Source organism: Melanostigma gelatinosum (genome assembly GCF_949748355.1).
Source record: "Melanostigma gelatinosum genome assembly, chromosome: 8".
Lineage (NCBI taxonomy): Eukaryota > Metazoa > Chordata > Actinopteri > Perciformes > Zoarcidae > Melanostigma > Melanostigma gelatinosum.
This window is the reverse complement of record NC_136641.1, coordinates 16,321,456-16,334,526: the sequence shown is the minus strand read 5'-3', so window position 1 is coordinate 16,334,526 and position 13,071 is coordinate 16,321,456. Positions and strand designations below refer to the sequence as shown.

Genomic DNA, 13,071 nt, shown 5'->3' with positions numbered 1-13,071 from the left:
TGTAATTTCAGTTACCTGGAGTGGGTGAGCATTGGACACTGGTCTGTAGTTTGGATTCCTCTATTTCTAGTTGGAACTCCTCCAGGTCAGGGTCATCTGGAATAAAGCATTGTTTAGTTTGTGTACGGTTTTGTGACGGCTTATTCTGCAGCCGTGCATATACACAGCGTGTTAGCGTGTGTGTGGCACTGGCTTGACATGACTTGACATTCTTTTGTAATGAAAGAGACAAAAATAATTGTCGAAGGTAATTGGCACTTGCATGAAATTTGATCATCGTGACTGTTTTTCTTTCAATTTTAGGCGAATAAATTTGAATCAGTCATACGTCATGGTTTAATCATCTTTTGTTCTTGGAGCTTTTGATACACCGCACACTTGTTTATTTTTGGTTTTAATGGTGTCGGTATAATGGTGTTGATTTCAGCTTAATTTTGGTTTGTTGGTGTTTATGTTTCACTGCTCCAGTGTAAGTGTGTTTCAGCGACGCTCTGACATGTTTCATGTGGGCTCGTGTCAATAGTTCGGCAATGAGCACACACATGTTGGGCTCAGATTCCTGTCTATAACTCTACCCCTCTGTCCCGGGTGTGTACCATGTGTGGTGTACCGCACATGTGCTCACACAGATATTGTAATGTAATGTGCTTTCTTACAGTGTGTGTCGGCGTGGATAGGGTACATAGCCACGGTCCTCCTGTGTAGGTCCTCGTCGGTATTGCTCTGCTCGGTGTCCCATTGGCCGACTGGCTTGTAGCTATCACAGGAACCATACACACAGCACTGGTAGGCGTAAGGCATCTCTATTACCCTGCAACCAACAGATGAAACAGTGTTGACAAAAGACAGGAAGAACAATGCCCCCGCAGATGGTTCAACAAGTGCACAAAGAAAGGTGCACATATTCATTTTAATGTGAGTTTGAGCATTGCTTGCTTAACTTTTACATGCAATGTTGAATATTCACATTAAACGCTTCAAGGCATCCTCAAGTGGTTATGAATCTGTTATTGAGTACATATGAAAAACTAAGTAAAATGACCCACAATCTCTAGGGGGAAACGTTTCTGAGGTCTGGATCAGCTGACCTTGTTGTGGATGGTTGTACGCAAATATTTACTGTACATGTACAGTGCGTTTAAAAATGGCTCTCTTCCGGGCGTTCTGTTTTGATTGATGATCTAATGACTTTGCCAGTTGATCGCCTGCCATCTCTTATATATTTGAAACTGGCTCTCTATTTTCACCGCACCTTTCCAGGCCTTCAGGGATCTTTGTAACAGGAATTAACTTGCTGCTGAAAAATGCTCCCTCATTGTTGGAGTTCAGTTCAGGAATGGCTTGCAGGGGATACAGTGTAATTAGTGCTTTGTAAACCATGGCTGCTTTTGGTATATTGAAGATATATTTGGTGTATTGAAGAAAAATTGGGAGCGGAAGGATAATTGAAGGGATGGGAAGGGATCCATTGTTCTTTACAGCCACAGGTTACACACCTGGGTAAGTAGTCATCTTACGTAAGTTTATGATGAGAAATAAATCATAGAAAGAAACCTTAAGAAAGACAGAAAATAATGTATGATGGTGTGTGTGTGTGTGTGTGTGTGTGTGTGTGTGTGTGTGTGTGTGTGTGTGTGTGTGTTACCTCATACGGGGGAAGTAGTCAGGACTGAAGGCCTCGTATAGTTCAGTGTTCCCCCTCAGCTTGAGATGGGTGAGACCCCCCAAACCGGCAACAGGCACTGAGCTGAGACGGTTCTCCGTCAGGTCCCTGAAATAAATATGGAAGCGAAATTGAGAAAGAAACAGAAGAGGGTGTGTGTCAGATCAGGCCAAGTCAGTGTTCAGGAAATGAGTTTTCATTTCCCTTATTGCCGAGGGTCATCCACGGTAACAAAAAGGCCTTGTCTCATAGATATTTTAAACTGTTCAGACAACGCTCTGTCAGATTCCCTTTAGATAACACTTCCTGTCAGATGTAGTGTATCTGCTTGTTTAGCGATACGCATACTTCACACAATGAAGCAGTTTGTATTGGCATGACCTGAGATGAATCTCCTGGCCACACAGAGGGGTTTTTCAAACAATAAATGCATATCAGTGGTCTCTGTAGACTCAGCCAAAGACGGCATGTTTTCCGCAGCACACACAGTCGAGTATGGAGTGTTTGTATAAGGCGAAGGCTCTGAAGCACAGCTTAACTTTAATGAAAGATGCACAAATTCGGAATGCCTTCACTTCAGAAGGACCAGATGAAAGGGAGAAGAGTCTTAGTGAAATGTATCTGTGTTTACTCACAGTTTGATCAAGGAGTGAAGCGAGGCAAAGGCGTCCAGGTGGATCCACTCGATCATATTACAGCTCAGATCACTGAAATAAGTCAAAGTAAAGTGGAAAGAAAATAATTGTAAATACACTGTGAATATTGTATGTCCATCACCACTAGATGTCAGTAATGGGTCATAGGTCGCCATAGTTTAATCCTGACCCATGCTTCTTAACCTTTTCGGCTCATGACCCTTTAAAATGAACCAATGTCTACTTGAAACATCTCATTATACGAGGAGTGATTTTCCTTCCACAGATTGTTCCATTAAGATACTTTTAGAGATAAAACTATCATGTAGTTAAGAAGGAAAAAAAGCTTTGAGGAACATTTTGTGTGGAAGAATGTTTAGTTTTTCATCTTCCCTTTCCTGTTGAATCATCCGTTGAAACCTCAGATATCTTGCGACCCTTGGTGGGGGTCCTGATTTCAACCACTGATCTAGACGATGCATTTGAAGAGTTCCGACAAAGGTTGACTTACAGTGCTCTGAGAGAGGTGAGCTGCTGGAAGGTGCTTGACTCTATCCTCCTGATTTGGTTGTGCTGGAGCCCTCTGTTGGGGAAAAATACAAGCGTGGTAACCATGAGAACAATGGAAAAAGTGCAGGTAAACAGATTCAAATGTTGATTTGGATGCACATGTGTGTGTTGTTGTTGCGTGTTGAACTCACATCTCTTGCAGTGCAGAGCAGTGGTAAAAACTGGGCAGATCTTCAATCTGGTTGTAAGACAGCTCCCTACAATTCACAAAGCGTACACACAAAGCACATATAAACACAGTGACCAGCTGTGGATTTATAGCCTGGGAAGTGATGGGGGTGACAGGATTACAGTCGGCTCTGTGAGCAAGGCAATATAGCAGGACAGTCATTTTTTGGGGTGGGGTGGGTGTGATTGGATTTCATAGCACAGTGATTGTACGAATGTTAGCTTGGTGGCACAACTCTCCACAGTTGGGTTTTGTGTATCAGTTTTTATACCTCTCACCCCCCTCCCTCCCGTGTGTGTGTGTGTGTGTGTGTGTGTACTCACAGCACTCTGAGGCGAGGCAGCTGCTCACACAGATCCAGAGGGAGAGCTGTGAGACCGGCCCGAGTCAGCGTCCTATAGAGAAAATGAGAATCCTCTGATCATTGTTGAAGTGCAAGCAAGCGAAAGGATTCCCCAGTTCTGTGAGTCTAACTTGGTCAGACAGAAAGCTGAGAAGGTTCGCCAAACCTGTCACTGGCTGGCATACCAGCTGACCCCTCCCGTTTCTGAGTGTCCTGCACCGTCCCTTTCTCTCCTAGAGTCCTAAAAACACACATATTCTCTCTCTTTTTCTCTCTGCTTATTCTTATCTCTCTCCTCTCTTTTTCTCTTGTGTCTCTGAGTACCTGATTTAAATCTCCTTTTCTTTTGCCTTATGTTTTGATGCTTTTAATGGTTTTATGTGAAGCACTTTGAATTACCTTGTTGTTGAAATGTGCTACACAAATAAACTTGCCTTGCCTTGCCTATGTATTTGGACTAGGATTGTATCTCCGTCTTCTCCAATTCGTTGCTATTGTATGTGATGAATCCCCACTAGATGAACTAATACTGTGCCTGTGATTGTGGGGATAAAGGAGACACTTACAAAATTTCCAGGCTGGTGGTTCCTTTCAGATCGGGAAACTCTTGAATCTGGGTTGCCCCATTAAGAGAACTGCAGCAACAAGGGAAAAAAGTGTCAGAAATCTGTCTCTCTCTCTCTCTCTCTCTCTCACACACACTCACACACACACACACACACACACACAAACATACCCAGACGCATACTTACACACAAGCACACAAGCACACACACACAGACTTTGTCTAACAGCTCATTTTAGCCATCAAACTTTTCCTCCAACATCAACACAGACTGTTTTGGCGGTCTCACAAGACATCATAAGTCACACCGTTCCACATGTTCTTACAACACATTCTCTCTTACCACATCAGCACAGAGCACAGCAATACGCTAACACGACATCGTTCAGTAGGCCATTACACATGTCCATTCAACTCTCACTGCTGGGGACGGAGGATGATTTAAACAGTGTTTGGGCTAACTCACTGGAAGGGTCCTACTGACCGCATACTCACAGTGTGTGCAACTTGGGTAAGAACTGGAAAGCGGACTTTCCCACAAACTGGATGGGGTTTTCATAGAAATGACTGCAGGAAAGAAAGAAAGAGAAGATTGATTCCGACATATTTTGATGCATTTGTGTTCAGGAATGAGTTGCGATGTACATGATGTTGACATGAAATCGAAATGATGTGTTTATTTCATACAATATGTGCACATTGTAGCATGAAGCATTAAGCTCACATGGTTTGGAGCTGAGGGTTTCCCACGAAGGCCCTCTCAGGGATGGCTTTGATATTGTTGTTATGGAAGCCCCTGCAAATATAAAAACATATTTAGTCAGAGAGATTATCAATATGTTTCTGATTTTGTGAATGTGTGTGTGAGTTTAGAAGACCGAGAGGCAAGTCATATGTCCTCATGTTGCACCTGCCAGTGCACAGCTGAAAAACATTTTTGGATAAATGAGATGTAAACACGCACACACATGCTGTATCTGTGTCACATATGCACGCCGTGGAACATCTGCTGAAGCTGAGGGAAGACATGGTTTGTGTGTGCGTGCGTGCACGTCTGTGTGTACGTGCAGGCGAGTGAGTGCGTGGGTGTGTAGCCAGCACCTGCTTAGGGCGAGAGAGATTGTATCCGAGTGCCACATTAAAATCACTTAACGGGATTACTTGGGATAACGCAACCATGATAGTCATGTCAGGCAGGTGTGTGTGTGTGTGTGTGTGTGTGTGTGTCTGTCTCTGTCTATGTACTCACAGTTCCTGAAGCTTACTCAGTGTCCTGATGGCCACAGGGAACTCCTGCAGATCATTGTAGTTTAAATCCCTGAGAGAGAGAAGAAGATAAACAATCGTGATTGAAAAGATGGAGGTTTTACTTCTCTGCAGTCATAATTCAACCACATTTGACATTCAGTTTGTTCCGTGTGTGAGAAAGTGTGCCTGATTGCATATGTATGCGCAGCCATTTCCTCTCCACTCTGAGCGGCTGACAGCTGTAGACTGTGAGGTTTGGATTTGACCCTTGACCTTTGCTGCTCTGACCCGACTATTTAGGTCTGTCTCTGATTAGTTACCAAGGAAACGCTGCATCAAAACAATCATTGCTACAGTTTAGTTGACGCAGCTCATACGCAGGTGGCAGGAACAAGTTATCTGTACTTGAGTATGTGCTGTATGTGCTGATATGCTTCAGAACATGGGAAAAGTGTGCAGTGCACATGTTTGTGCTTATATAATTATGCCTTTTGCCATATTAAGGCATGTACCGGGGTCTGCGTGCTGTCGTGGAAGATTCTTAGCCGCCCAGGTCAAAGGATATCTAAAAGTACTAAGTCATAGTCAGCTGGGTTTGTTTTTATTCGTTCCAAGTGAATGCCCTTGATGAAGTACTTCTAGATATGTGCGTTTTTCCCAAAGTACATCAGTGGATACTGTGTAATGTCTGCTCCGTCTTGTTTGCACATGCAGTTATGTTTTCCAGCAGTCCCCTGGACGGCTCCTCGTAGTAATGATTTTATAATACACTCAAGGGTTGGGGAGGGTTGTAGTGATGCAGATGGTCTCTCGTATTTCTCATAAGCGAAGCCGCTGTGAGAGATTAACCCCGTCATACCGGCGCAATCCCCACGTCAATGACACCTGTCATCTTATCCGGCTGAATCATCTGTCTCTGCTCGCCGCTGACGGCCCAAACACTTTAACACACACTATTCTTGTTCAGAGAGCTCCATCCCTCTCTTTCTCATTCTCTAGTTTCCCTTCATCCCTTTAGCTCCCCTGACTTACACCCTGTTCCCTCACATTTCCCAGCATGGATAATGGCTTTTAAGTTGGGTGTTAAGCTGGCCATGTGCTTTTTAGGGCACGGGCAGAAGTACTTGCTTATCTGCGCACACACACACACACACACACATGTGCCCACACACGTGCTCATAAAAAAAGGAACGCATGATTTTCTTTTTACATTTCAACAGGTTGTTAAGCAGCATGCCAGAAACGGTTTTCATCAGACCACCATGAATGTTGCAGGAGACACAGTTGCACTGTGTGCATTTCTCTCGCTTTCTTTCTCCACCTCCGTCATAAGGCTCTCAGTTTCCTGTGGTTCCCATATTGGTGTGTGGTTACGATGTAGTTTTCAAAGCTGCGGCACGTACAATCAAACAGCTCTCCTGTAGCCAGGCTGAGCCGTGTTTGACCTCAGCGCTGCTTGGCAAGCACTTTCACAAAACATAGAGGAATCTGTTGGTGTTTCTTCAAGATAATCAATGAGAAACCTTTCATCTTCGCTCATTTGTTGGTTATGGTTTTGAGAAAGCACCTGCTGAAAATTACCAGGACATTGTCAGCGCTGCACTTCATTATTCTTTGGCACACTTGGTACATGAGATTTATAAAAACATAATCAGCTGTACTTCATCATCACAAAGACAGCAATGATGTTTGGGGGAAATAATGCAATTGAAGTATGCATGTGTGTGTGTGTGTGTGTGTGTGTGTGTGTGTGTGTGTGTGTGTGTGTGTGTGTGTGTGTGTGTGTGTGTGTAAGAGAGTGTGAGAGAGAGACAGTGAAAATGTCTTGAGTCTAACTTGCAATAGTAACCTCTATCCAAAAAGCATGTGTGTGTGTGTGTGTGTGTCTGTGATCATGTGTGTGATACTCACAGTGTCTCCAGACTGTGTAAACCTTCAAAACATCTCGCACCCATGCTCTGGATGTGGTTGTTATGAAGATGCCTGGAAAAAGAGCACAAATATTTTACAAATCAGAAATGACCGACTCTAAAATGTTTCCACGCTGCAATCATCACCGCCCCGTTCTAAGTCAACGGAATGAATATTTTCTCTGGTAAGTTGAGAAACCCAGACTCGGGAGAGTTTTAGGTAAACAAATCAAGATGTCACTTACAGAACGACAAGGGCGGAGAGGTTGGTGAATGCATAGTCTGGGATATGTGTGATCTGGTTGAGGGCCAGCGTCATGGCCTGCAGGGAGGGCAGAGAGTCCAGGGCCGTCCCTGGGATCTCTGTGAGGGAGTTGTCGTCCAACCACAGGTGTCTTAGGGAGCGAACCCCTCTAAAGGCCCCGGCAGGAACCTCAGACAACAGGTTAGCATCGAGACGCCTGCAGGGGGAGAGGAACTGAGCTAAGCGAGATAATCACCGAGTTTAAGTACAGTTTGTTTGCTTTTGTGGAACCGTGCTTGTTGTGCGTGCATTAGTGGTTGTATGTCGCGGCAATGAAACACTTTGGCTTACAGGGAGGTTATTATGAGAATTACACATCTTTTATTCTCCGTCTTTCATCTTTGCTGCAGCGTCTTAGAAGCTCCTCATTATGATTTATTCCCATACTAAATAAGCCATGTCTAGCTTCACCAGCACAGGCATGCACGTAATAAATGTAAGACGAGAAAAACATAAACGTGTAGGAACAGTTGTGACGGGCCTGTTTTATTCTACCTCATTCTAATTTTGTTGTGTGAGCAGACTTCCCTCAATGTCCTGGGAAAGACGGAAAGGGGAACAGTTTAAGACGTACCTTCAGCTGTTCCTCCCTCATTTACTCTTTCCATTGGAGTCTCGCTGTCGCCATCAGTCTTTGACGTTTCCACCACTCATACACAAACACAACACCGGACACACACATGTGTTCGCACACATGTGCTTTCATCTCTTCAAACCTAACAAACCTTTGTCCCCTCTCTCACTCGCTGTCCTCAACCCACAGGCAACGAGTGTGGACTGTGACACACACACACCACCACACACACATGCATACACACTGTCCATAGTGATGAATGATCCCCTCAGGGCAGAGTTGACAAGCTGAGACCACTTCCTCTCGCTATTCTTCTTTCTTTGGCCCTTCACACTCATTCATTAATCTCCCTTTCCTCCCTCCGGCCCCTCTCACACTCACATTTTCTTTCTTACATCTTCATTGATGCACTCCCAGCCGCTGCGAACCCCTTTTGCGTCTCACTCCTTAACTCTTGTTCGTCTTTCAAACATCCTCTCTTATCAATCTTCTACCGTGGTTCTTTGATTCTGGTGCTACGGCTCCTCCTCGGCCTCCTCAACCCTCGGAGGCTTCACCAAACAAACAGCATCATCAAAGTGAAATCTGAACTTGAACTCTGAACTCTGGGCTTTTCTCCCCAGGGAATTGTTCCATCAGGAGAGACAACTGTATACACTGGCAGATGCTCAGGCACACAGGGAAACACCCTCCAGCATACATGTAAATATACATGAATGTGTGTGTGCGCGCACACAAAAAACAGCTTCATGAAATTTTCATCTTGTCTACTTCCTGAGCACACATTTTGTTCGGTGCTAAACATCATCCTTGTGCATCCTGTGCACTCCAACTGTGGACATTGTTTGTCCCTGACCCAAATCGCAGGATGAAAGCGACGGAAGACCCTTCAACTTTCTGTTTTGTTCTCCGGGGCAAAATAATAATTGCTCCTCTGGGTGGACCTGCCAGGTCTCCAGAAGGTCCAGACCGAACCAGGAATGTTCCACAGAAGCCAATAAAGCAGCAACTATTTCCTGTCCATCACATCAAAGTCTGAGGCACGATTACAGGAGAGAGAAATGGAGGCAGAAAGAGAAAGTTCTCTTCAATGATCCAGGAGTTCTGTGGACATGCCTCCCAGTTCAATTCTCCAGATGGCCAACATTTTATACGACGAGGAACTTGAAGGGGCTTGTTTCACTGGCATCGAGTCAAATCTATAAAAACAGGGATATTTAGATTCATGTGGCTTGTGCAACTCATCATCAGTGGTGATTACGACGCTTAACCTGTGGGTCGTGACCCAAAACACTGTCCGTCTCCTCATAACTAAACAACAACAGCACTCAACATTGTGTGTTGTAATTAGACTGTTCCAAACAGTGAGACAAATTTCTTGACTCCGCTTCAGTTCACTGCTGACAGAAGGATTTGTGTCTGAGATTAAGAGCGTGGTTTACGTTAGATGAAAGCCTCCTTTATACATTTAAACATATTTAAAACCCATGTTCTGTCTCTCTCTCTTTTTACCTGTGTTTTATGTCAGTGAAAGGCGCCAACAAGCTTCACTCTCCAAAGCCTTTCCAGTAATCTTTCTCCGCTGGGCTTATCATTACTGTAATGACAAGGTGCGTCTCTACAACCTGGCTCTGTGTGTGTGTGTGTGTGTGTGTGTGTGTGTGTGTGTGTGTGTGTGTGTGTGTGTGTGTGTGTTTAAGAGCATCCCTATGTGAAAATATTGAGAGACCAGACACACACACACACCTGCTTGTGCACACATACACATGAACTGAAAACAGTCATAATCCTAAAATTCCACATACACACAGGTGATAATCTAATAGAAGTAATTGCTATTCACGGTTAAATTGTTATTTTAAGTATTTCTCTGTTAATTTAATGCTACACAGCGGTGCTGTTGTGTTTGGCTTTGCAACCAGACCTAAATCCATGTTGTTCATTTCAATCTCATCTGAATGATGCATTTTTTGACAAAATAGTGTCACTTAATCTCTAAATAGTTTTGAAATAGCTCTGAAATAGTGTTTTCTCTTGATCTGCTGCACAGATTTATACAGCTTGTTCTTAAACTGTACGTAACACAAACGTGATTCAAAACGGTTGACTCACGTTGCTTTGTTGAGTTTTGAGGAGCTGCCACGTTTATTCATATCCCAACTGAAACCTACACTGTTCATTTACTACTGCCGGACAACTAAATTCTCAAGTCCTTCTCTGCTCTGATTGCCAACACCTGTCTGCTCTGAGCACATCCGCTGTCCACCACACAGTCGCTACGCTTGTACTGCAGCGATTTCTTAAATGACCCATGCTACTCTTATTACACCATGTTTCCATCACAATATTTTTATGTGAATTGTCTAATTAGAAAAGCTGGATGAAAGCGAAAACTCTAGCATATACCTCCGGAGCTGTCAAACACACTGCTGCACCCGTAGGGGAGACTCCCTGCTATAAATCAAGAGAAAAGCAACACATAATATGAGCTGAAACAGAAGAACCTGCCCATCAGCTCTTTATTTGAGTGTTTTTTTTTTACTGCCATTGGAAGCTCAGGTAGACACTTTATTCACCCAGCTGTTACCAAGCTCTCTATTTGCTGCCACATTTGTAACATTTGATCACGGTCAGCTCGAACAGTCAGGCAATTATGTAATAATTGCGACCGGCATGTGTGCGTGCAGGCTTGGTGACTGTGTTGAGGGAGAGTATTAAACTTTGTAGGTGGTAGAAGAGTTACATGTGCACGCCGCTTCTATTTTACAACTCCAGCAATTTGTCTGTGAGATGAAGGAAATGGCTTTACGGGTATTTACAAAGAATTATTAATTTGGAAAGCAGGGATGTGGAGTATGTGTGCGGTACAAAGTTGGGAGAGACGGGTCGGGGTGAGGAATTACAGATGAGGTGGTCCACATGCATCCGCCCAAACATTCACGCCGACACACACACACACACACACACACACACACACACACACACACACACACACACACACACACACACACACACACACACACACACACGTACATACACTGACCCCACAGATGAGACAATTATGCCACCAAACACTCTCATTAGCCAGGGGGATAGCAGTGTGGGTGGTGGAGGAGAGCAGCGGACGAGGAAGAGAGGGGGAATTGATGGGAAATGGGGTTGTTTCACAGCTCATTGGAGATGCTCTCCCTGGCCTGCAGTGTCTGCTGTTTCCCTCATGGCTTCCAGATGCTACCATGAACTGCACTGACACAGTCAGGCTGTGACTCCTACTGTCAGGCTGTACAGGGCAGAACTATTGGGGTATGGTCTGTAATATGTTAGCAGTACTCTATACCTGCGCTGCGGTTAGAGCTGAGTTGTGTGGGTGGGTGGCCAGGGGATGTTTCATTCCCTGCTAGATGAGGTAGAGAAACATAATTAGTGTGCATGTGTGTGTAAGAGAGAGACTCACAGGGATAGAAGGTTGGGTAGGTCCCATGGAGCATCATCAGGAAGTCTCTCCAATTGGTTGTTTTGTATCATCCTGAAAGACACATGCAGATTATTGAGTTGTAGGTAATAGCTCTATAAGTGATAGAGTGTGTGTGAGGGCACATCAAGCAGAACAAATAATTCCATCATGAGGGAAATCTGACACAAAAAGGAAAGGGCCGGTGAAAGCTTGAGGAGAAGCAGAGAATGAAGGGTAGAAGAAAAGAGAAAGAGAAGCTCCTTGGGTGGGCTGCTGATGTCATTTTCAGAAGAATGGAGCAAAACGCGAGGAGGAAGTGGCGAGCAAACAATATCCCTCTCTCTTTCCTCTCCCTCCCTTGCTTACTCTGTCCTTCTCTCCCTCTTTCTTTCAAGTGTTTTATCGTGACCAGTAGTCTGACATTAGCTCACAAGGCGTAGCGTCTGTGTCGCGCTCAGCAGCATTTTGCCTTTATTGTGGTGTCATGGTGCCTCTTTGTGAGTCTGCGAGGCCTTGTGTCACAACAGTTAAATCTTAGCTTGCAGTAAAGTTATTATAACAATGTAGTATCTTGTGTTCGTGAGCATGAAATAACCTTGATGCCTCGACTGCCAAGTATGAGACAGTTTTCCGTCTGAATTATTTATTATCTCTTCATTTATTTAGATATACTGTGATGCTTCAGTGTAGAAATAAATGCGCAGGTTTTTAGAGGATCGGGGGAATGTTTCCACTGGGACGATGATGCCATGATAAATACATCAAATTGAGCCTTTTCCTGTTTCAAAGAAATTCCTCTGGGGAAGCTTGTACTCCACTCTGGGTTCATGACCTCCTGTGTGCGAGCACGTGCGTGCATGTGAGTCAGCACGAAGTCATCTTGTGGTTACCCTACACATGGTCAGCGGTCCATTTGTAACACAGTCTGACTTTAACGAACATACTGAGGAAGGAAACCAATAGCTCAGCTGCTCTGAGGTCAAAGAGACCTTCCAAAGTTTGCTCGGATGTTATAGTTCAAAGCATGAATGCTTTCAGTTGTGTACCAATCCAGGATATGTGTGTCCTTCTGCAGTAATGACGTAATAGCCGAGGATTCATGGCTGGTTTCGGTGAGTTTCGCAGCACAAGGTGAAAGCAGATCAACTTGTGTGCCTGATAATCCCACAGGGTCCCTTAAAATTACAAACCACAATTCTCTAGCTAAATTCATAATCTGTGGCAGAGCTTCTCAAACTGTTCTCAGCGAGGGTCTAAGAGGAATTGGGTTGCCATGGACCATGAAAACCTCCTTAATACCCTTGTCTCTCACCCAGTACCAAATACGGCAGGAACTTATGAGATGCAGGGGACACACGTCAGAAAATGCCTTGGTTTTTATGGTTGCTTTGCACTTTTTTGTGATTTAATATTTCACTGCAGCGCTAACAGTTGGTGGCCATGGATCATAAGGCTACGAACACACTAGGCGAAATGGAGTGTTGAGGGAACAGCTTTGAATGGCACTTTAAAGTGATTTGTTTTTGTCACTTTCTGTAATCTTGGTGGGTGGTGTGACTGGGGGGTCCCTGCATTACACCTGTGTGTGTGTGTGTGTGTGTGTAGGAGCGTGTGTGCTTGATTACAACTGAATCAG

General features: G+C 44.3%; 1 protein-coding gene across 2 annotated transcripts in view; it reads right to left on the bottom strand.

Annotated features, from left to right (window-relative positions):
- The window catches only part of lgr6 (leucine-rich repeat containing G protein-coupled receptor 6), a 36,404-nt gene that overhangs the window by 2,412 nt on the left and 20,921 nt on the right, over positions 1 to 13,071 (bottom strand). For both annotated transcript variants that reach the window (XM_079272999.1, XM_079273000.1), the window contains exons 4-17: positions 11,436 to 11,507; positions 7,349 to 7,564; positions 7,105 to 7,176; positions 5,195 to 5,263; positions 4,670 to 4,741; positions 4,441 to 4,512; positions 3,947 to 4,015; positions 3,361 to 3,432; positions 3,000 to 3,065; positions 2,810 to 2,881; positions 2,299 to 2,370; positions 1,646 to 1,771; positions 657 to 811; positions 16 to 96 (exon numbers count right to left, since the gene is read on the bottom strand). In XM_079272999.1, coding sequence (XP_079129125.1) covers positions 16 to 96; positions 657 to 811; positions 1,646 to 1,771; positions 2,299 to 2,370; positions 2,810 to 2,881; positions 3,000 to 3,065; positions 3,361 to 3,432; positions 3,947 to 4,015; positions 4,441 to 4,512; positions 4,670 to 4,741; positions 5,195 to 5,263; positions 7,105 to 7,176; positions 7,349 to 7,564; positions 11,436 to 11,507 — 1,286 coding nt within the window. The remainder of the gene's footprint in view (positions 1 to 15; positions 97 to 656; positions 812 to 1,645; positions 1,772 to 2,298; positions 2,371 to 2,809; positions 2,882 to 2,999; positions 3,066 to 3,360; positions 3,433 to 3,946; positions 4,016 to 4,440; positions 4,513 to 4,669; positions 4,742 to 5,194; positions 5,264 to 7,104; positions 7,177 to 7,348; positions 7,565 to 11,435; positions 11,508 to 13,071) is intronic.